This window comes from Musa acuminata, chromosome BXJ1-3, assembly GCF_036884655.1.
Source record: "Musa acuminata AAA Group cultivar baxijiao chromosome BXJ1-3, Cavendish_Baxijiao_AAA, whole genome shotgun sequence".
NCBI lineage: Eukaryota > Viridiplantae > Streptophyta > Magnoliopsida > Zingiberales > Musaceae > Musa > Musa acuminata.
In genome coordinates this window covers 37,519,254-37,541,898 of record NC_088329.1, presented here as the reverse complement: position 1 = coordinate 37,541,898, position 22,645 = coordinate 37,519,254, and the positions used below count along the sequence as shown (strand labels likewise).

Below are 22,645 nucleotides of genomic sequence, written 5' to 3'. Positions count from 1 at the left end.
AAAATATCGAACTAATTAGTATTCTCTAATATTTAGATCCTTATATTTTTAAAAATTATATTAAGATTTTTATATTTATAAATATAAAAAAATATTTAATATTATTTTTTCTCATAATTGAAAATACCGTAGGATTTATTATTAAGCACATACGATATTTTTATCAACTGAATTGATAATATGAGATAAAAATGAGATTAAATATTTTATTTTTATAAATATAAAAATCTTAATATAATTTTTTTTTAAAAAAAATAAATATCAAAATACTAAAAATAATTTGTTATGTTTTTTATCATACATATTTACACCACCCAATATTTAGACCACCCAAAGCAAATTGGCGTTCGGATGTCCAATAAGAACGTTTAATATCATAATTTTGATGACAGGGTTGTTTCCATCACCATCTCATACTTGTCTGATAAGCAAGCAAAATTCTTTCAAGATTATATCAAATTTGAATTAATATAGTTAAAAACCATATCACATGCAATATTATCAAAATTAAGCACCGAGCCTATTACATGCATGCCAAAAGCAAAGTGCAACTCTAACCCAACTAGTTCAGTAAGACAGCATTCAAAGATGGCCAATGCAAATTTGCAGATATGATGGTGTTTTTTTTCCCCTTTCAGCTGTAATATGATGAACCGAGTATCATTGTAATAATATGGTGTTTTTCTTCCCCTTTCAGCTATTCATCAAAATCAGATATAATTAGGATGATGCCGATAGGATAAAGATCTTAATGACAGGTGACAAAGATACATAAAAAAGATCATTAGGATAATATCATGCTACATTGTAGTAACCTGGTTTTGCATTAAGCGTACATAATATTTAACTGACTTCTGACAGATTTAACAATCCCATAAGCATTCAACAAGAACATATCTGGTACAACTGTCAACGGACAGAAGAAAAGAAGTGATATTAAGTTCTGGCGACTGGCTCGAGAGCTTCAATCATGACCACGCTATTTCCTCGAATGACCTAAAGAGAAAAATGTTATCAAAATCTTTAAGAAAGACTAGGAAAAGAAAACGACTCAAGTTAAAAATTAACAAATATGATAGAAGCTTTCCACTTGAGCAGAGAGTGAAAATGATCAATGTGTATATTCTTAACCCTGAGAGTAAAGACTAATATTGTAAGATGAACTCACCACCATGCCAATATCGTTCTTCTCATTGCTATTCACCTCCACTGTATTGTCAACAACAAGGTTCATAAATTGATCAAACCCACGGAGAGTGCCAACCACAACTCGGTTACCATTCAATTTTACTGCAAATATAAGAGGTAATTTATATCAGTATATTCTTCATAGGCAAACCATAGAGTGGGACTACAGAGATAAGATTCATGCATCACAAATATTGGTTGGTTCAAATCACAATCAGAATTTATACAAGTAATGATGAAAAGTAGGATTATGAACCCATCATATCGAGAGAAAACGGGAGTAATGAGTTAAATATAATTTATTAATGGAATGTATAATTTAAAGCACATGGGACTTGACCAGTTGGCAGCTTTGGTTAAGTTACACCACAGTCTTACAACCAGATCCTGACCCATTGCTCAGTTTCTTAACAATACCCAACTGAACTAACACTAATACCAAGCTCATTTCTAGAACATCTTCATTGTCTACCAATTTGCTAAAGGAATTCCATTATTGTTAAACTAATAATGCAGATGTTCCATCTGCTCCAGGACTTACTAATTACATTATTGCTTCTGATTAAGGGTCACCTCCCAGTAACCTGTGCACAATAATCTACAAAGAAGGCCAACCTCTTGGTCTTATAGTTATCAGAAACTCCAGTCGCCAAGCAGTTGTCCTCTTGATACTTAAATTTATCAACAGTGGATATTTGGCTAGTGGGATTTTTTTTTTCCAGAAAGCAGGAAACCTTTAACAAATACATTGAAAATATATGTTCGACAAGATTCCCAAAAAGTGACACCCACATCTCGAAAACCTTCTGCAATGGTTGTGGTCTACAATTTTCTGGGAACAAGATTTTCCCAATCAAATTTCGGAATTGGTATTTATTTAACTTGCTGATGCAACCTAGTAACAGAACTAACCATGGTTATTATCCCAACTAAATATCAGAATTGGAATTTCCTATAGTAACAGAAGTACCCATGGTTATTATCCATAGAGGGCACACAAATTATTGCTCTCTTAAAAACTGATGTGTTATGACAAATATCCACATAATCAGCATGGATCACTATCCACCATAGCTGGAGAAACAATGGGCAACCCCCATACATGGATAGATGGCTCTATCATGTTAGGACAGCTAAATGTATGTGCCATAAGACCGATTATGCACTAAAAAAACTCAATAAGAATTAAGCATCAATGTCAAAGATGAAGCAGAAATTGATGACTTATAATAAGTTTATGCATCAAAAGATGAAAGGCACTCCTGCTAAGATAGATGATGAACTTGATAAGACAAGTGGTCCTCCATTGCACAGGAAATATTTCAACCTTGGAACAATTTGCTACAAAGTACTAACAATCGGAGGACATTATGATTACAGTGACAATAATTGAGCAGATCTTTGTGAAATGTGAATCAGCCAATCCAGTTTCAAAATACTTTTACAAAAAGAGTTTCATAAATTCAGCACTTCATGAAGGCTAGGGCACAGAATCCAAGAAACAAACACGATTCTGTCTACAGGAAACCCTTCATGGTGTTCAGATAAATATTAGATCTGAATCAAGAATATATTCCAGTGTTTTTGGCTGAAATGACAACCTAGTTATCTTGACAACATTTCCTTTATTAGGTCCTTTTCACAAGATTATTTTTATGTTCTTTATTCGTCAGTAAAAACTATTAAGATATACTTTATATTGGAAAAGTGTCCAACTCAAACGAATTAGTTGGTTGTTTAAATGCTTTTGTTTTAGCAGCTATAACATATTTTATGTGCAACTTTCTTACACAAATAAGTAAGAGAAAAGTAGTGAACCATTTCTTTCTACATACATTTGTCTTCTTTCACCTCAGACTCTCACTTTTACATCTAATCTTTAATTTCATATATATGTTATGTATTCATCTATGTTCTACATCATTTTTTTGTGCAACTCAAAGTGTCAAAGTATACTCTTTATTCGTCAGTAAAAACTCAACTATTAAGATAAAGTTACTATTGGAAATGTGGCCAACTCAAAGGAATTAGCTGGTAGTTTAAATGTTCTGTTTTAGCAGCTATAACATATCTTATGTGCAACGTTCTTACACAAATAAGTAAAGAGAAAAGTAGTGAGCAATTTCTTTCTACATAAATTTGTCTCCTTTCACCTCATACTCTCTCTTTTACATCTAATCTTTTTTTTTTTTTTTGCAATTGTCATCAACCCAACTCCTAATTTATCTGATCTTTCCTACAAAATAGCAAAATTTGCTAGTCATAATACGAAAGCTTAAACACATTAACATATTCAGATGCAGGTCTTCGTGTAACAAGTATCCCCAAGTTATAATTGAAATCCATCAACTGGCTGAGCAAAGTAGATCCACTGGGAACCACAAAAATAATGGACAATTTCGGAATAAAATATTGAATATCAATGATGATGACAGAAATGAAACATCTGAAAAAACATGGGCAGATATGTGCAATCAATCAGAAAGATTAGAAATGAATGGGAGATGAAACAGAAGTGGACATTGACATTTTCAGTTGAAAAAGGCCAAGCAAGTTAGTCTACAAAGCTGGAAGGCAATTAAACAATGGAAAAATAAGTTTGTAGGTAGGACATACATTGAGAGGCTACATACTGAGAATAATACGAAAAGATACATATTAAATTTAAGATGTGTATGTAGAATATCACCATTATATAGGTTTTTTGTCACTTCAATGGGCCTAGACATTTGTGTCTACCCAAGTGTGTAAGGATTCCATGACATGAGAGTACCACCTACACCAGATGGATACTGCATTTTTTTTAATCCAGGATCTTAAAAATGTATTGTTATATATTTTTTAATCCAGGATCTTTTGTACACTTGATTGAATCTGATTTTTTATATTGTGCAGTACATTATAGTTGCTCAGTGTAAGTCTACTACAAATACAACAAATTGCATTTTAGTAAAACAGAACCGTGTTGATGCTCTCAAAAAACTTTTAACAAGAGAAAAATGATCATATAAGATAAAATAACCTTAAAGGACTCCAAGAAAATTTAACCACCAATTACTTTCCCATGAAGCTTGTGAAACTACCAACAATATCAATAGGTTTCTTCGATCTCATCGTTTACCCTTTCCCTCACAATAACGTACCCCACAAGTAACATATTCATATCCAAATGGTTCAGCTTAGCTTTATTTCTAATGTCAGTTCAGTAATATACATATGCAAGTTGTACTTCGTAAAGTCTAATAATTTCATGATATAAAACCATGAACCGGGAGTTTTTTTAGTCTGCGTCGAGCGCGATAAGATCAAAGCCAAAGGCACGATTTTTACCAACATAAGGGCAAAACTAAAAGCGAAATCAGACGGTAAAGGCTGAAAGGCACTTACTTTGTAGCTTCTTGTCCATGTACCTGAAGCGACAACAAGGCATCGAAAGAAAACAATAATCAGAAGGGGATCAGCAAAAGCAAAGTGGAAACTTGCGAAAATATAGATATTTGCAGACAGAAAGATAGAGAGACGACTCACTTCTTGAGATCTGGGGGTTGACCCGATCGGCTCATTGCGACGTGAAGAGGGGAATGGATCGGTGGGTCTCCAAGCACGTATCTCTCGACAGCTCGAGAACCCTAAACCCTAAATATCCGCGGCGAGAAGCACGACCGTATTTATCGGTCGTAGAAACAATGGGAATGCCTAAAGGTTTGCCCACGAGAAAGGAAACCTTCTTATGCGTACCAACCCATATCATTTCCTCTGCGACTCAGCCTCTCAATCGAAAGACTTGTCACGAATCTTGATGAATTTTTAGGGCCAGATTTTATTAAGTGGCTGATACTTCCTTTGCGCCGCGGCCTCTCATTAAGAAAATAATCAAAAGACTTGTCACGATTCTTGATGTATTTTTAAGGGCCGGATTATCAGATGGCGAATCAAGAGACTTCTATCACGACACCAAAGCCGTGGTCAAAATTGTTGACCGAAATATATTTCGAATTCTAGATGGAAAACGAAAGATATTATTTATTTATTTATTATAAGAAAAAAGTATATTGTTTTCCCTACCACGTGCTCTCTTACACCCTTGAACGCGGGACCCACAGGTCGTGTCTCTCGATCCCATGTATGGGTCCCACCTTTGAAGTTTTTTTAGAGGTCATAGGGTTTATGAAAAGTTATTTTTGACACAGAATAAGTATTGTTTTAATTTGGGCAGAAAATTCATGCTTAGCAACTTTAAATTGACAAATCTTATTAGGCACATAAATGAAGCCAAATTAGGTATACTTGCAGAGCAGAGGGAAGATAAAAGGAAGGTTGCTTCAAAATCATCCATGTCAATTTATCTTTTATTCTTAATTATTGATTTGATTTGATCTTTTAATCTTCAAAACTCCCCTCTCCTTTAATTCTTCACCAACTTTCATACAAACTCATAACATTATAATGAATGAATTTAACGGCAGGACAAAGTAAATCCCTGCCTTTATGATTTGGGAGCAAAACCATTTGGATTTAGTAACAACAACAACAACAACCTGTAATATCCCAACTATTTAGGCTGTAATCATCTGAGTTCTACATTAGATGGAAAAAAGATGGAACCAAATCATTTGGATCGAAAACGAAAACATAATCTATGAGCCATTTGATTTCCTAAAACATATGATATCCAAATTATTAGAAAGAAAGCAATTCATCTTTTTTTCTCACCCAGGTTATGGATCAAAGTTGAGCAGAAAGGATCTCATTCCATGAGTCCAGAAACACATGGGAGGCACCAATGCAAGTTGCACTAATTGATACTTTACTGCATACCTCAGTAGTAGGGATGTATCAATGGTTTCCAAAAGCTCAATCCTTGTTCCATTCAGCAACTGCATCAATCAAGGCAAGCTGTGAAACCAAACTTCCACTTGCAAGATATCTAGGCTTATATCTCAATCATAGTTAGTAAAATTCAGTTGGATTAATTAATAAACCAAACCGATAGAAGGTCCTGTTCTCGATTTTTCTAGATATGACCACCATCCGATTTGCATTTTATAACTATGATCACAAGTGCCTAAGAAATTCCACTCTCAATCAAAGAAATGACCTGCCACAGGATTTCAGACATGAATGTTGAGGCAGATAAACCACTTGCAAGCTTTTGGGGTACTCAGACATACATGAGAGGTTTTGTATGTTTTAGAGAGTTGTCATGAAGATTATCAACATAGTTGTAGGAGGCAGATTAGATTAGATATGTGAAAGGGAGAGATAGACAAGATAAAACAATATAACATTATCTTGATAACTTAAAATTACCATATGATGTTTATAAATGCTCATAGTTAATCCATCAAGTTCACATATATATATACAAATGGTCACAATCAATTTACGGATGGGACCTCAATTCTGATAGGTTTTTGAGTATCTAAAGCTTAAAAAGGCTCAGGTGTCACAAAGAGAGACAATAATCAACCTAATGAGATAAACCAGCATGAAGCAAGAAAAAGAATTGCATAAGTGCACAAATTTTACAAATGAAGGCCCTGAAAATAATAAATGTACAAGCAAAGAGATTATTTCCATGCATAAAATATTCATAAGATGTTTACAGTATTTTAAAAAGTGCTAGGCGCTGATGTCCTAAAACGCTCAAGGCGCTACGCGCCCACTCGAGCAAAACGAGATGCTTCAAAATATTAAAATATAAAATATATATTTTAATCATAACCAATGGTAAACAATTCCGAAGAGGGGATTAACCAATGTAAACATATTAACCAATGCTAAACAACTTTAAAGTTTAATAAGGGACTAAGAACAGTTCTAAAGAGTGATTAACGCTAAACAACTTTAAAGAGGCGAGGAGGAATAATCAACCTATGGAGGAAAGTGAGATAGGAGAGGGTGACGATGGAGGAAGCTTCCGACGAAGGCAACGACGACAGAGAAAGCTTCGGACGAAGGCAACGTCGACAATGGAAGCTTCGGACGATGGCGTCGATAACAAAGGGAGCTGTGCACGAAGGCACACTAGGCAACGGACCAGAGGTGGGTTGGGCGATGAGGTAGGGTTTAGGGTTTCACTAGGTTGAGCATGCCGCGACGCACGCGTGGGGGGACGACGGGGTAGGGGTGGTGGTGGTTAGTGTGAAGGTTTAGTTGGTTCGATTGAACGAACTTGGCCTGTTCAATCAAGTCAGGCAGGAGCTCAGGTCACAATTCACTTAGGCACTCACCCGAGGCGCCTAGCGCCTGGGCTCAAGTGAACACCTAGCCAGCACATCAACGAAGAACGTCACCCGAAAACTATGCGAAGTACTTGGACGCTCAAGTGAACGCCTAGCTAGCACATCAATGAAGCGCGTCACCCGGTAGCACATCAATGAAGCGCGTCACCCGGAAGCTATACGAAGTGCTTGGACCTCGCCTTGCCTCGCCTCACCAGAGCGTCCGAGCGCCTATTAAAAACACTAGATGTTTAATAGAGAAATGTTTGGTCTATAGTTTTTGGTGCATTTGGCTAAATACTAAAGGCAATATTAATATTTTCTCAAACTATTATATTTTGATAGCTATTTCAGGGTGAATGTGAGGTGCAGCTGCGGCTAGATATGAACAGTAGAGCTTCTCTTCATGAACGTAGGTTCCTACTTGTCATTATGTATCCTAATCTACTCTAAAAGCTTTTTGATCATAACCAATAGATAGATAACTATAAGAATCTGGTTGAAACAACTTTACTATAATTTACATGCTCTGTGGGTCATCCCATCAACAGGGAAAAAAAAACCTAATGGTTGCCCCAGAATAGTCCAGCGTTCATTTGTCACAATAAGGAAAAGAAAGTCTCATTCAGTAGAGAGAAAATTATTGTACATGACCGAGAAAAGTTGAAATCTTAAAACACTACAAGCTCAGTCCCAGATGCTGAAGCAAAAAACAAATAACTGGAGAACCAACATATTTAAGGTGATTGATAGCTCAGAAATGTGACGTCTACAATATGTCAATGAAAATAACCAAGAACCTGACCACCAACATTCTGCCTGATAGCTTCCTCATGATCCAAGACACCATTAGGTGTTGTGATTACAACATATCCCCACTGCAAATGAATAAAATAAGTCAACAATGCTAATCAGTCTTTATAGCTAAAAAGGAAAACAAGTACATATCAATAAGGAAATTTTGGTCTAGGATAATTGAATTTTGTGGAGTTTTAGTTCTGATCTATATCATATTACTCTTCCTGAGAAAGATACGTCTTACTAACCGTAGATTTGGGCTACCGGAATTTGTAAGTCGAATCCAACAACAATTTTTTGCATCTCAATGTATTCATTATACTATGGAGGAGAAAAGGTTGCACCTTAGACTAGAGTTCTTCGAAAGCAGTAACATCAACTCAAAATTTCAGGATGTCTAAAGAAAATGAACAAGCAAGCATCTTGTATTTTCATTATATAGCTGTTCCAAAATAATCCCAATGACTCGAAAAGCTATAGTATCGTTAAGTACAAAGCATATCAATTTTTCTACAGTAAATTAGAACTTGCTGAGAAAAGAAACATATGCGCAACATTGTAAGAGAATGGATGAATACATTTAGAAAACATTAGATACCTAACAAATGGAAATCCAAACCACTTACAAAAGATATTAAGCATAGTTCACAGTTTGTCAGATTTCAACACAATGCACTCAACTTATATTGCTATCTTAGGCCGGCCTAATTTTGATTGGACTCTTGGTTTTATAGGTGGAATTTGATCAAAATCAGCTAGATTTGATTAAGATGACTGGAGTTGGCTAACAGGAAGGAGTTCAGCTCTACTAGTCTGATCTGATTCGCAGCAAGCCTTTTGATGGATCAAGAAATCAACACATTTTCCTTGGTCCATCCGCACCATCCTCCAAGATGTGTTATGATTCTCAGCATGTGATTTCATGGATCAAGAGATAAACACATATTTCTTGGTCCATTCACTCCATCCTCCAAGGCGTCTTATTTTTGTCTAACTCCTTTTCCTATATTAACTGGAGTTACTTCCCTAGGAGGCTCAATGATGCTGCTCAATTTTTGGCTAACTTTGGTAGGTCTAGGGGCCTTCTTACTTGAGTTGGGAATCTGACTTCCCAACAGATTTTTTGTACAAACTCTTACATTGTTTTTGATCCCTAGCTGTGGAATGGAGTGATTTGATTCCTTCTGGGGAAAAAAAAAGGAGTTGGCTAGATTTGGCCAATGCTAGACAATTTGTCAATGCCAGAGGAAGAAAAAGAAGAAGAGATGCAATAAGGAGGATCTGAAAGAAATCCATTATGAAGAAAAGAAAAACGAAGAAACTTGTGATTATGAACATGAAACAAAGAAGACATTGCTACTATTGTGTTTTTTTTGTTCAGCCATCATAAACTATTTGCCCTAATTGTTGCTATATTAATTGTTTGCTGTCACTTTCAAAAAAGAGGAAAGGATATAGAGAAGAAATAAGAGAACAAAGAGTAGTAGCACTTTGCTAGAAATCATAGGCCTCCTGCAGTTCTCTGCTATTTGTTCTGTTATGTGTTTCTTTGTAGATCTAATTCTTCATTACAGGCCAAGCATAAAATTCACTGAAATGATTCAAGTGCCAGATAGAAAAGTTTTGCAGATTAGATTACATGATAAGAAACTAAACACCTTAAGTTTTAAATATTATCATATGAAAGGACCTGCATAATAACTTATGAACTATATTTACTATTTACAGGGCAGATATGTGAGGAAAAACAGACCTGGCGTGTCGGAAGCATGCGCAATCTGTAGTCTTCTATGTTTCTAGACTTGAGGTCCTGTCTGTATGTAAGGGCTTTGCAATCATTTATCCTTCCTTGCAGTTCCACAGTGATCCTTCCCACTCTATGTGGATCAAAAACCTGAAAGTCTTTAATATATCCTGCAAAATATTTTATCAGCCTCCTAAATAGATATTATATTTTGATAAGAACAATTCCCTTTTCTAAAGGCAAAAAAATAGCTTATGTAATACAAAGAATGCAAGTGAAATAATACCAATGCTACCAAATGATATCTCACGTCAGATATCTAACATGGCTCAAGAATAATGATTTCGACAATTTGCAACATCAATTAAATTTTTCTCACAATTCATATTTCATTATCATCCATAAGTCAAAAGATCTAGATACACAAGAAAGAAGGTAAATCTTTTTTTACTTCTTTATTTTCTCTGCTATAAACCTGAATAGAAAAAAAGAGACTTGTTTTGTCTTTCACTTGAGCCTCTTACTTTCCTTTTATCTCCTCCAGCACCTACTGAAATAGTTGAAAATTCTAAATGGATAGCCTTGACTCGTCTTATAATCCATTCACACTCAATAACAAACGCAGAATAAGCAAACTCTGATCATAAAAGGAAAAAAAATACATTTTTATTTAAGGGAGCAAAAAAGAAGCCAACTTTGAAGCATTTCCAAGAAAAAAACAAAAAATTGCGAACCCAAGAAATCCAACGAGGATGAAGCATGAATGGGAAAAACACCCAAGAGCGAGAGAGCAAGAGAAGAGAGAGGAGCGACCTCGATCTTTCATGATCCTCAGGAAGGAGACGATGACGGAGGAAATGGGCTGGAGGGTGGCGGTGGCCTTCCCCCTCCTCTCCGCGTTCACTATCGTGCGGAGCGCATCGTTCAGAATCCTTCGGCCCATCTCTCCCTATCTCCACCACCAACGACAACAAGCACAGGCGGAGAACAGATTAGAACACAACTCACACATCGAAAGCCGCCGATCGAAACGAGGGTTTTGGTTGATGCAAACTCGCTCGACCGGTTCAACTCGAGCCGGTTTTCGTCATGAACACGTTGGTTTGGGTCGGGTTGGGTAAGCAAGTGATTTGACATATATATCCCTTTACATCTACAAATTTACATATTTGCCTTTGTAGTCCATTAGCTATTATTATAAGTTAACTGTTAGATGAAACTCTAATACAAATTATACCAAAAAGTAGAGATATTCTATGAATTTAGTATTTGTATGACTTCTTTAATTTAGATAAAACCAATGTAATTATAATTAAATTGAATAATCTGTATTTTTTGGATGGAAGTCAATTACAGAGACAACTTAATATTTAAAGGATACATATATAATATATTGGAATTAATACTGACAAAACATTGATTGGAGCTAAGTATGGATTTGAACAAAAAGAGAGCCGTTAATGATAGTTTGAGAAAAGAGTCCATTTAAGTAATTTTACTACTACAGGGGCTTTTATGACAAATCGACAAGAAAATGATCCCACCATTGGTTGGGTTCTACGACTCCTCCGGTGTCATCACCGAAATCTCAGTCGGTGGAGCAGATCTCTTCCTCTTCCCTGAACACAACGAGCAATTGCTTCCTGGTGATGTCTCTGCACCTGAGGCAGCAGCAGCAGCCGCAGCCGCCACCGCCGCCTTCGGTCGATCCCTACCCGCTCTCGCCCCGCGCTGCTGTCTACGGCATGCCGCACCGCCCCATGTCGTCCTTCCTCCTTGGCCGCGCCGGCCTCCTCGCCGTCCTCTCCCTCCTCGTCCTCCTCGGCGTCTTCCTCCCCTGGTCCAGCCCCATGGCCGCCCTCTTCTCCTCCTCCTCCTCCTCCCACCTCGGCGACTCCCACGGATCCCTCTCCCGGTGGAAAGACTACACTTTGGCTCAGGCCGCGGCCTTCGCCGCCCGGAACGGCACCGTCGTCGTCTGCGCCGTCAGCTGGCCCTACCTACCCTTCTTGAACAACTGGCTCATCAGCGTCGCCCGGCAGAAACGCCAGGACCAGGTGATCGTCATCGCAGAGGACTACGCCACGCTGTACGAGGTCAACCGGAGGTGGCCTGGACACGCCGTCCTTGTCCCGCCCGCTCCTGACTCCCAGACCGCCCATAAGTTTGGATCTCAGGTGCTCGTCTGGATGTCTCATTGTTGCTTCCACAGATTGTGTCTCCAATTCCACACTGCTGATGTTGCTGCAATGTTACTGAGGATTGAGTTGCTCGACAGGGGTTCTTCAATTTTACATCCCGCAGGCCTCGCCATTTGCTACATATTCTGGAGTTGGGATACAGTGTGATGTACAATGATGTGGATATGCTGTGGTTGTCGGATCCTTTCCCTTATCTGAAGGGGAAACACGACGTCTACTTCACCGATGATATGGCTGCTGTAAGTGTTGTGCTATGTTAGCAGTCAGAGGAAAAAGAGGAAAAGTTTGGATTTTTGTTGCAGATCAGATCACTTAGGGTGGAATAGTAATGTGTTATTTGATGTTCTTCGGAATTGTTGATCCTTCTGTGCAAACAGGTGAAGCCTCTAAATCACCCTCATGATTTGCCGCCTCCAGGGAAGAAGGGGCGCACTTATATATGCAGCTGCATGATTTTTCTCCGTCCTACGAGAGGAGCAAAGGAGGTGATGAGAAGCTGGATCAAAGAACTTCAGAATCAACCATGGTCTGTGAAAAGGAAATCGAACGACCAGCCTGCCTTCAACTGGGCTCTCAACAAAACTGCTGGGCAGGTGATTTATCTGATTCCATATCTTTTGTTGATCAGGAACTAAAATTTCAAGTATCTTATTTGTTTTCCATACAGTAGCCACTACTATATTTGGCTTATAGATAAAATATTGCAACCTGACTTTTTATGGTATTTCTGTGGAAACGGCATATCGAACTTACAGTATTTTCATTTTTTTTGTTTAACTGAATTAGCCTTGACATGAATTAATTCATAAATGAGTAAACAAGGGATGCATGAAGCTCACATGCATACTATATTTTTTTAGTTGCCTGTAAAAATTAGTGCAAGTATAGAATGTAAAGATCTGTTAAAAAAGAAGCAATGTGGTACTGAGTAATGATTTGATAAGATAGAACATAAATCATATAATTGTGTTGAAGTAAGATGACATGTATTCACTTGAGTTCACAAGGAGATTCCGTTGTTAAAACTATCAATGATTAGAAATTTGGGAGCATGTTATCATGATTCCATTGTTTAAGGTTTACTTATATACACGATATAATTTTAGTGTTCTTTTGACATGTTACATTGTTGGAATCTCATACGGTGCCACTTGAAGATTTGATGAAGGATAATCATAAGTTTTAGATAAGTTTAAAGGAGGCCATTTAATCATTTAAAAATGGTGAACAACTCCATGTTAGATATCTCATGGGATATGGCCGATAGCATTAGAAAATACGATGATGCTTGTATTGATGAAACATGCAAGTTTTGGAGTAAATGATGGGAAAAGATTAAAATAGCTGCCTTTAATTGAATGTCTGTACATAAATCTAGTAACTTAAAACTGAAATTTTATCTGCATGTGATCATATGCCAGAAGTGATGTATGCATGAGGGAAATTATGCTTCCTCTTTTCTTGTGAAGGTAAGTGAGCCTTGAACTTGTGTGGATATGAAATTGGAAGGAAAAGTGGAGAAACATGACTGTAAGCCCATTATATGGAATTGAGAAAGAAAGGAGAATGGATGACGACTGATCAATGATAAGTAGAATGATTTGGTTTAGGTTCAGATTCTTTGGTAATTTTCCTCTTGATTCAGGTTTAGATAATGGTAAGTCGAAGGCCTTGCACGAAGGAATTTGATTATGCTTTAGAACTCTTAACTCTATCTTCTATGGTCCCACACCTTGAGTCACAAACTTCCACTTCACATCAGAGTTCAAAACGAATTCCGATAAATTGGTTGTCCACAGTGTACTCGGTACTACAAGTCAAATCAAATCATGCCATTCATTTCTTCTCTGCTGAATGTAGTAGGTAAAAGAAAATTTTCTTTGAACCATTTATTTCCAGTTCAACATTTTAAAATTTGGAAACTATTATTATTAATGTGGATTCCTGTTCAACATGCATTGGCAAACTATATCTTGTGCCTGTGTGCTGTTTTCTCCTGTTGATTGCATCCGATGAATAAAAAAGTTAGTCGTTTTGATTTTCTGTTCCCTATATGCATATGGTGATTGGATCAACTGAAAATTTCTTGGTAGTCCTTTTTTCTGTTGTAGGTTTCTCCTACTCGGATATGTACTATGATTAGTGATTGTTATATCGTTGAGTTCACTGTACCTTATATTTCTTATTGTTTACTCTGATCTTTATTTTTACAAGTCCTCTTGGCCTTTCTTTAACCCTATCATATACCTCGATTCTTAAATATGTTAGTAGTTGTGATCTGTGACTAAGAAAATCTTTTGGCACCTCTATATTTCCTATTTCTTTTTCGCCGAGTAGCTTTTATCAAGTCTATGATGTTAATTTCTGAGATATACAACTGCAGGTGGATCTGTATTTGCTACCTCAAGCTGCATTTCCATCAGGGGGTTTGTATTTCAAGAATGAGAGCTGGGTCAAGGAAACCAAAGGGATGAATGTGATTATTCATAACAACTACATTACTGGTTTCGACAAGAAAATAAAGCGTTTCAAAGATTATGGACTTTGGTTGGTGGATGATCATAGCCATGAGTCACCACTTGGTCAAATATAAGCAAGCACCAAATGAGATTTCATGTTGGACATTACGGCCACACGGTTGGGAAGCTGTGGCTTTCGCCCTAATCTGATAAAGAGGAGGCCACCTGGTGGTGGTGTTGAAAGCCTGACCAAGATGCAACTGTGTTCCGCGAACGTGTGCTTTCTCCCATCGCCACTCTCTCTCTCGTTCTCTCTCTCTCTCTCTCTCATGGGACTATACGTTTTTTGTGTTGATTGGACTTGTTAACAATCTCAGTTATCCTAAAAAAAATGCAATTGAATGTTGCATTTCATGTAAACTTCTTTTCTTGTTAAAAGATGGAATCATTGAACTATTCTTCTGCTCATCAAAGTGAAAATCTTTCACAGTTCTTTTCAGGGTTTACTAGATTTTGAGTATGTTAACTTGCTCCCTGTTGGTTGTAATAGCTTCCTTATTGTTATAAGAATTACATATGGTTAAAAGAGTCTTTAGAGGAACAAACTATGGATGCAAACACATCCAACCATAGCATTTGTAGATGTTAAGCAGAAAACTAGGATTGCAGAGTAAAAGGCTAGTTAATGGTTGGACTTTTTATGTTGGTTTGTGCCTTCAACTAGCTCTTTTTATAAATGAATAATTGGGAATATCCTGGTAGAGAAGAAAGAAAGTTTTAATGTGATGTTTTTGCATTTCTATCTTCCATTTAAAACATTTTTTATTGACATATAATCACATCCAAAAGAAACCTTTTTTTTCCAAATAATGTTGCAAACATACTTGCAACATATAAAAACAACATCAAACCACGACCTGTCAAATAAATTCGGCAATCTGATGTTAAGTTAGTATATCGAATTCTCTTGGATTATGAAGTATGCTTTGCGTATACCTTTGACAAATAAAAATGGCGCTCCCTACCCTTGCAAGCCAAAAGCGAATCCACCAGCATTATTAACGAAAATCTATGATCTAGATTAGAAGTCCATGATCAGATATTTACAACAAATAACAGAATAAAGAGCGAAAGGAAGGATTTTACTACAACATATTTTCAATGCTTAAGGAAATGCATGCAGAACAAATCATGGCTAGGTTGCCCCCATAAAGCTACACACCAGCTATCTTGTTATGTTCTTCATTTTTACCAAAAGAGAAGGGTGCGATATCTCAAACATCATATGAAGTTGTAAAAGGAGGAATCATTTCAACGGTTTCAGCCCAAGAGAAGCTCGTAACCTATTGGCCTCAGCGATTTCAGGATCTGGGTGATCAGTACCGTCGCTCTTCTTCTCTTTCTTTTCCTTTTTCTTCTTGGGCTCATCTCTGGTGCTGCCATCATCCTCTGGGCGCCTCCGTGGGCTAACACTGCCACGAGTTCGCCTCTTGCGATGATCTCCATCTTCATGATCCCTGTCTCGGCGGTCCCTGCTCCTGCTCCTTGAACGGCTCCTTCGCCTTCCTCGTTCCCTGTCTCTTCTTTCCCGCTCTCGTCCTTCCCTGTCCCTTTCTCTCTCCCTTTCACGACCATAGTCCCTGTCATCTCTAAGCCGATGTCGGTCTCTCTCCCTATCCCTATCCCTATCCCTATCCTTGTCCCTGTCCCTTTCTCTATCTCTGTCACGATCTCTATCTCGATCTCTTTCACGTCCTCTACCATAGTCCCGTTCATAGTCCCTATCCCTATCAGAGGAAAGAGTTGATCAAGACATCATATATTATTCAACAAATTATTGGCAACCAGCACAAATATCAGTAAGATAAGCCGCACAGAACAAGCAGGATTACTAGAATGTGCTAATTGGTACAATCACAAATACTGACTTGAAGGATATAAGAGAGAACCCTTTTGTTATATTCTAAACTCAGATATTGAACCAGCAAGCAGGTGTGTCACACGGTAGGTAGGATACAGACAGGATCCCATCAGGGGGCATTTCAGTGCAACTGTGGAAGTAACCAGCAATCAAAGAAAAACCTAAATATGCAACAATCCAAACGGTTTAACCAGAAGACAATCCAGCAACAATTTTTCCAGTCATGATTTTTGGTCTTCTTCAAGTATACTTCTACAATATTAAATCACTACAAACATGACTATGGTTTCATCTGTAAATCAATATTATGCTGCAAATGATAATGCATGATATTTATTTTTTGTATATTTTAATGGACAGTCAAGTTGTGGAAAAGAAGATTTCAATCAGCTTAACAATGTCTTGTTGCTGTAAAACAGACATCAGAAGATTATTTCAGAGCCCAATCGTAGATGTAGTTGCCGAAAAATTAAGGAACAAAGTGTTAGGGAGGGAAAACAAGAATACATTGTGATGAATGAATGACCACACAACATGGTCCCATTTGGCAGTTGCACAGGAAAATTTTTACCTAGCCACCGCACCACTCTATTGTGTCCTTGATAAAAAGCAGTGTGTGATAATTAGCATATTTCTCATTATTATTTTCTTGAAAATTTTGATGAAGCTTTTGAAAGAGCTTTGTGTGTTATTCAACAAGAATTGGTCAAGACTTGATGGGTTATAAGATCTTCAGGCTACAATTAGCCTTGTCATAAGAATCCTTTACCTAGAGTACAACATGCATCAATTAGACATAGAAATTTGAGATGCTACAATTCAACGACAGAAAGGTAAAAGAATCCATCTTCAGTAGCATAAGGTTTATGGTTTTTAGATTGTACTTGTTCGACCCATCATACTTCTCACTGCACACTATCAGTACAGAGAAACCTGGCAGGGTCATCGCTGATCACTTTAGGAAGCTGTTTGATCTACCCATGGCTTTGAGTTCTAGTGCCATGATAACAAGTCGATGTTGCAGATCGGAAAAGTACTAAAATAGAAGCTTCCACTACCTTCACTAGATCAAAATTAAATATATATAAAACATATCAGTAAGCCAGCCCCAGTGGAACTCCCCTAAACATCATCTAATTCTATCAGAATACTAACTAATGCTTGAACTCTCAAAATAAATCCAACATATAACAGCAAATGGAAGCCAAACACACAATCGATCAAAGGTGCATATTGAACAGTAAAAATTTACAAAATATAACAAATTTTATTGTACTGGTTATAAATGTTAAAGCTAAATCATAGGCTCTTATGGAAAGAGTTAGCTCATCCAAAATGCCATGATGCTTATCTCCTGTAATTCATGAACTACATCACCAAGAATCTTTATGCACAAACATTTTCGAGAAGAAATAATCAGAACTTCTATCATAAAGCAGAAGACTGAACAAGTAATCTTCACCATATAACAAGAGAGAATGTGTGCAAATAACAGACGTCATACCAAGTTTTCATAGGAAAAAGAGAGTAAAATCAAGCTGTTAACAAAAAATAACAGGAAAACTATAATGTAATAATGCATTAAAAAAATGGTCATGTGTATGTAACAATGCATGACTAGACATTTCCCTGAATGCGCATAACTGGTACATTCTTCAAAGAATTCGATAGACGTATGCAATCTCTGGTTAACTATAACCTTTTCAGGATTTTGTTTTTTTCTAAAATTTTTAATTACTTTAGACAACTAGAAACATAAAACTTTATGGTATCCAAAAGCAACCAACATCCTCAAAATTTGTTCTCTCTGAAATGATATAGGTATTATAGGCCTAAATGTATTTATCCAGAACAGTGTCTACTGTATTTTTCTAGAAACTTTCTAAGAATGTGGATTGGTATTACTGGCAAAGCAACCAAATCGCTATGGGCTAATCAACAGTATACAATTTCAATGGTCCCACCAATTTAATCCGTACAAGTCCTTCCCAACCATACAAAACCTTGAAGATTAAGATGGAAAAACTCGGTAAAAACTAGGAAAGTTGTGCATATCAAAAGAATAATGAAGTTCCAAACAAAACAACCTGAGATCCCTTAGAAACAAAATCAATGATAAGAATTGCAGCATAAGCTGTTATACTACTTCAGCTCATAACAAGCGAAAAATCCAGGCATTAAAAGTCAGATACCAAAGTTGTTACTTTCCCTTATTTGGATTTCTCTGGTTGGTACTCTTGAATGCTATATCAAAACATGCTCTTGCAAAAAAAAATGGATAAGCCATGCATTCATTAAATGCATCAAGGTATCATAATTATCAGAGAATAATAATAACACCAAAATTTTAAAAATTTCTGTTTGAAAAAATAATTAAAACTGAGGTGATGATGTAAATAATCACGAGTAAGACAGTTTTATGCAGTATACTGTACCTATACTGCCTGTCCCGTCTTCTATCCCTGTCCCTTTCCCTTATAGGACTCCGTCCACGATAATAATTCTGATACAAGTCATGGTGAATAATTAGGCAAAAGTGTCAACCATAAAAATCAACCACATAACACAAGAATATGAATGGAATACTTGCCTTTTCATGAGTATCATCCTCTACAGAGTCCATAGCTTGCTCCTCCTCTTCTTTCTCTTCCTCCTCTTCGAAATCATCTTCTAAAGCACTTCTTCTTGGTTCTAGCAACCCACAAGCTTCAAGGGTCCATCTGAATGCCATATACCAAGTTTATTCCTTTTGAGATAAATTCTATAAATAAACATGTGAAAGAATACATGAAAGAGACTGCCATATATATTGATTAAAATTTGTCCACTGCTCAGTCAGTCTGAACTCTGAAGAACAAGAACTGAAATCAAATAGTTTAGAGCTTTAGATAAAGATCAAATATTTCTTAAATTGCAAACTAATATGTATAGTAACAGTAATATATCCACAGTACAACAATTCATGAAAAGAATGGACATGTCCAAACTCACAAAAAAAGTATATCACCTTGCCATGAAACATTATACCACTCCGTTGGACAAGAACAGTTTGTGGATGGAAGCATGTACCAAGCTCCTATTGCATCCTTATTCAAATAATAATGACATTTTAATGATGAAAAAATTTTGATAACCAAGTTTAATGCCCAAGAACCCTTCCAGGTTCTGATCGTGCTAATAGAAAAAGAATAATTAAATATTTTGAGATTAAGAAATATTGTGGAACTTGGTTCTGATCATGGTAATAGGAAAAAATTAATCAAATATTCTGAATTTACTAAATGCAGCTCTTACGGAATGTGATTTGAACAATTAAAAAGGGCCTTGAAACCAGAAGTGGAACAACAGCAGCTTATCAGCTCAATTGTATACAAAAAATCAGCGATTGTCATTCAAAAGAAACTATCCTAATATGATATGCAGCAGGACACTTGGATTACAATTTTAATTTTGTAGACAAAAAATTGAAAATGATTCAATATTTTCAAATAGAATAAGTACCGATCAATGATCTCTTAAACAAAGATAACAAAGAAAATAATGTCGTACAGGACTGGAATTCCTTCCAACAAGGAAACATTTTTGAGTCCATAAGTAGATGGTAGAAATCTCTCAGAACCTACAAAGACATATGCCAAATCTCAAGGTAAACAAAAAGATCTGGAAACATGAAGGTGGTTAGTGTTAGAAGAATCTAGTTCCCAGCCAAACTTTAAGGGAAACCTTCCATCTGATAATGTTTACGACTCCCTCAACTTAATTCCGAGTAAGAATAGGACCATCTGTGCAAACGCCTCATCAACTCGATTCAGTGGTTGCACAGCTTCACAATCTCAATATCAGTAAAATAGAAGCTTCTCCAGTTAAAGCAAATTAATGGCATTTTCTCATCAAATATTTATCACCAAAAAATTATACAACAATAAGTAAAACTTCGTAGTTGCATCATAAGTACCGTTTTTGGACACGAGGTAGTGCAATGTCACATGAATAATCCTTTGTAAGGAGCTCATCAATGACTTCATCCACATGAGTCAGGCAAAACTCTGTAATGAACCGTCAACAATTACAAATTTAATAAGAGAAGTTAATTGTTTTAATGAAAACAATTAGCTACACGTATCACCAGAAAAAAAAAGAGGCCAATAATCATAACTACAGATCATACTTCCTTCAGATAACTTCAGCCTAAGTTTCCGATAGTCGTTATAGAGTGGCTCCAAATATCGATACACATCCGTCACCGACCCTGTGAGCCGCATGTAGAACGCCCCAAGAACCCGAACGTACCTACCAAATAATCCACATCAAAATCGAATTTTTCGAGCGGCCGCAAGGAGGGTCACTGGAAACAACCGAAATGACAAGGCGGAAACAGCGTATCCAATTACTTGTACTCGTCGTTCTTAATGAACTCAACGACTATCTCCTTGTCGGGCTGGATCTGGAGCATCTTCAATATGAGGCACATGAAGGGGGTGGGCTTGCGGCTGCCACCGTACGTGCCGCCGAGGTGATCGAGCTCCATCGCCTTGTCGACGAGAGTCTCCGCCGTGAGGCCGAAGCACTGCTCCTTCCAGTATGTGTTCTGGTAAATCTTGGAGCGCAGGATCTTCTCCACGAGATTCTGAGGGTTCGTTCCATGGATGCTCTTCGCCGCCGGGTCCGTCCGGTTCGCCATTGTTGCCGCTTCCTCCTCCCCGCAACCCTAACCCTAACTCTCTCCCACCTCTCTTTGGCCACTTGAATCTACTTTAAAAAGGCGTATTTTTACATAAATCTCCTTGCAGAGTTTTGAGTTTTACCAGTTCATGTGATACACATGGCAAGGTGATTTATTTAGGCATACTCTCTCCTAAGATTTTTTATTTTTTTTTCTTCACCTCCCATGATACTTTATTATATCCAAAAAATATTTTTTTGTTTCGATTAACTTCTTCTGCTACTCTCCATAAAAATGTGTTATATGGACCAAAGTTTGCAACTTCCTATATTGATAATGTATCGATTAGGATTCGAAGACGTATTGAACCATTGTATAGAGTATTTGTATAGAATTTCAATTTTTATTTCAAATTTTTAAAATAAAATAACAAAACAGAAGACAAGTTAATGTATGTGTTATACTTAATATCGTACGAGTAACATCTTAATAAACACTTGATAAGTATTAAAAATAAAAATAAATAAATTTCATAAACTATGAACAATCACAAATGATCCAAGATTGTTCGTCGTACTTAAAAGTAAAGTATGCAATACCGTACTGTACTGGTGTTTTCAGGTTGGTTCGGTACGGTACGGTACCGGCGTATCGAGCGGTACACCAGGATTTACCAAGCGATTTTAAATAAATTTTCTCTGTTGTAGCACTATAGCACTACTATAGTCTAGCACTGTAGCACAGTCCGTCCAGTAGCGAGCGATCCGCGTATCGGTATACTGTCAGATCGGTACATACCTCCCATACTTGGTGGTACCGGTGTTTCGAGGTTGACTCGGTACGGTATGGTACCGGCGTACTGAGCGGTATACCAGGGCTTATCATGTAATTTTAAATATTTTTCCTCTACTGTAGCACTGTAGCACTATAGCACGGTTCGTCCGATAACGAACGGTCCGCGTACCGGTATACTATCCGATCGATACGTATCGCCCGTACCGGATGGTACCATTCGAAATTGCTTACCATGCTTAAAAGTCTTTACACACAAATGCCCCTATGATGTTAATGTGAAACCAAACAATGAACCAACCAACTTAAGATACTATATCAATCTAACGCATTAAGATAGTTAACATATCAAGTTGTTTTATTTACATTAAACACACAAAATGACTACTTGAAGATTTTATTTTTAGACATTTTTATTTCTGCAATCACAATATGTGTATAAGCTTAAAATGACTACGAAACCTATTCAAAATGGGATTGTCAACCCCTTACATGATATGATGCTTGAGGAATGAATAAAATAAAATAAAAAAGAACAAACATATCGAGACTACATCAAATATATTCCTTATGAACTATCCTGGTGATATGACAACATTTGATAAAGGAGATTCAAATTATTTGAAATGAGTCATAATTAAATTTAAGTTGAATT

The 22,645-nt window shown here is 36.9% G+C and overlaps 4 protein-coding genes across 5 annotated transcripts; 1 reads left to right on the top strand and 3 right to left on the bottom strand.

Moving 5' to 3' along the window:
* Positions 1-768: 768 nt before the first annotated feature.
* On the bottom strand, positions 769-4,885 carry LOC135627734 (probable small nuclear ribonucleoprotein G). Its single transcript, XM_065133950.1, has 4 exons — positions 4,717-4,885; positions 4,576-4,598; positions 1,169-1,290; positions 769-996 (listed from the first exon to the last, which is right to left on the bottom strand). The coding sequence occupies exons 1-4, from the start codon at positions 4,749-4,751 to the stop codon at positions 937-939; spliced, it is 240 nt and encodes a 79-aa protein (XP_064990022.1). The 5' UTR covers positions 4,752-4,885; the 3' UTR covers positions 769-936.
* A 3,122-nt stretch (positions 4,886-8,007) lies between these two features.
* On the bottom strand, positions 8,008-11,003 carry LOC135627729 (small ribosomal subunit protein uS8my-like). 2 transcript variants are annotated; one of them, XM_065133936.1, is made up of 3 exons: positions 10,768-11,003; positions 9,964-10,112; positions 8,008-8,290 (listed from the first exon to the last, which is right to left on the bottom strand). In XM_065133936.1, exons 1-3 carry the CDS (start codon positions 10,895-10,897, stop codon positions 8,192-8,194), a joined length of 378 nt encoding a protein of 125 aa, XP_064990008.1. In that variant the 5' UTR covers positions 10,898-11,003; the 3' UTR covers positions 8,008-8,191. The 2 variants fall into 2 exon arrangements, with proteins under 2 accessions (XP_064990008.1, XP_064990000.1); XM_065133928.1 differs by having other exon boundaries at positions 9,964-10,124; positions 10,768-10,983.
* Positions 11,004-11,507: 504 nt separating this feature from the next.
* LOC135627725 (UDP-D-xylose:L-fucose alpha-1,3-D-xylosyltransferase MGP4-like) lies at positions 11,508-15,070 on the top strand. The gene is made up of 4 exons (XM_065133919.1): positions 11,508-12,131; positions 12,233-12,394; positions 12,533-12,748; positions 14,539-15,070. The coding sequence occupies exons 1-4, from the start codon at positions 11,604-11,606 to the stop codon at positions 14,746-14,748; spliced, it is 1,116 nt and encodes a 371-aa protein (XP_064989991.1). The 5' UTR covers positions 11,508-11,603; the 3' UTR covers positions 14,749-15,070.
* A 665-nt stretch (positions 15,071-15,735) lies between these two features.
* Positions 15,736-21,256, bottom strand: LOC135627716 (pre-mRNA-splicing factor 38-like). Its single transcript, XM_065133909.1, has 6 exons — positions 20,927-21,256; positions 20,704-20,825; positions 20,491-20,581; positions 19,126-19,255; positions 18,971-19,038; positions 15,736-16,401 (listed from the first exon to the last, which is right to left on the bottom strand). The coding sequence occupies exons 1-6, from the start codon at positions 21,214-21,216 to the stop codon at positions 15,921-15,923; spliced, it is 1,182 nt and encodes a 393-aa protein (XP_064989981.1). The 5' UTR covers positions 21,217-21,256; the 3' UTR covers positions 15,736-15,920.
* Between the last annotated feature and the right edge of the window lie 1,389 nt (positions 21,257-22,645).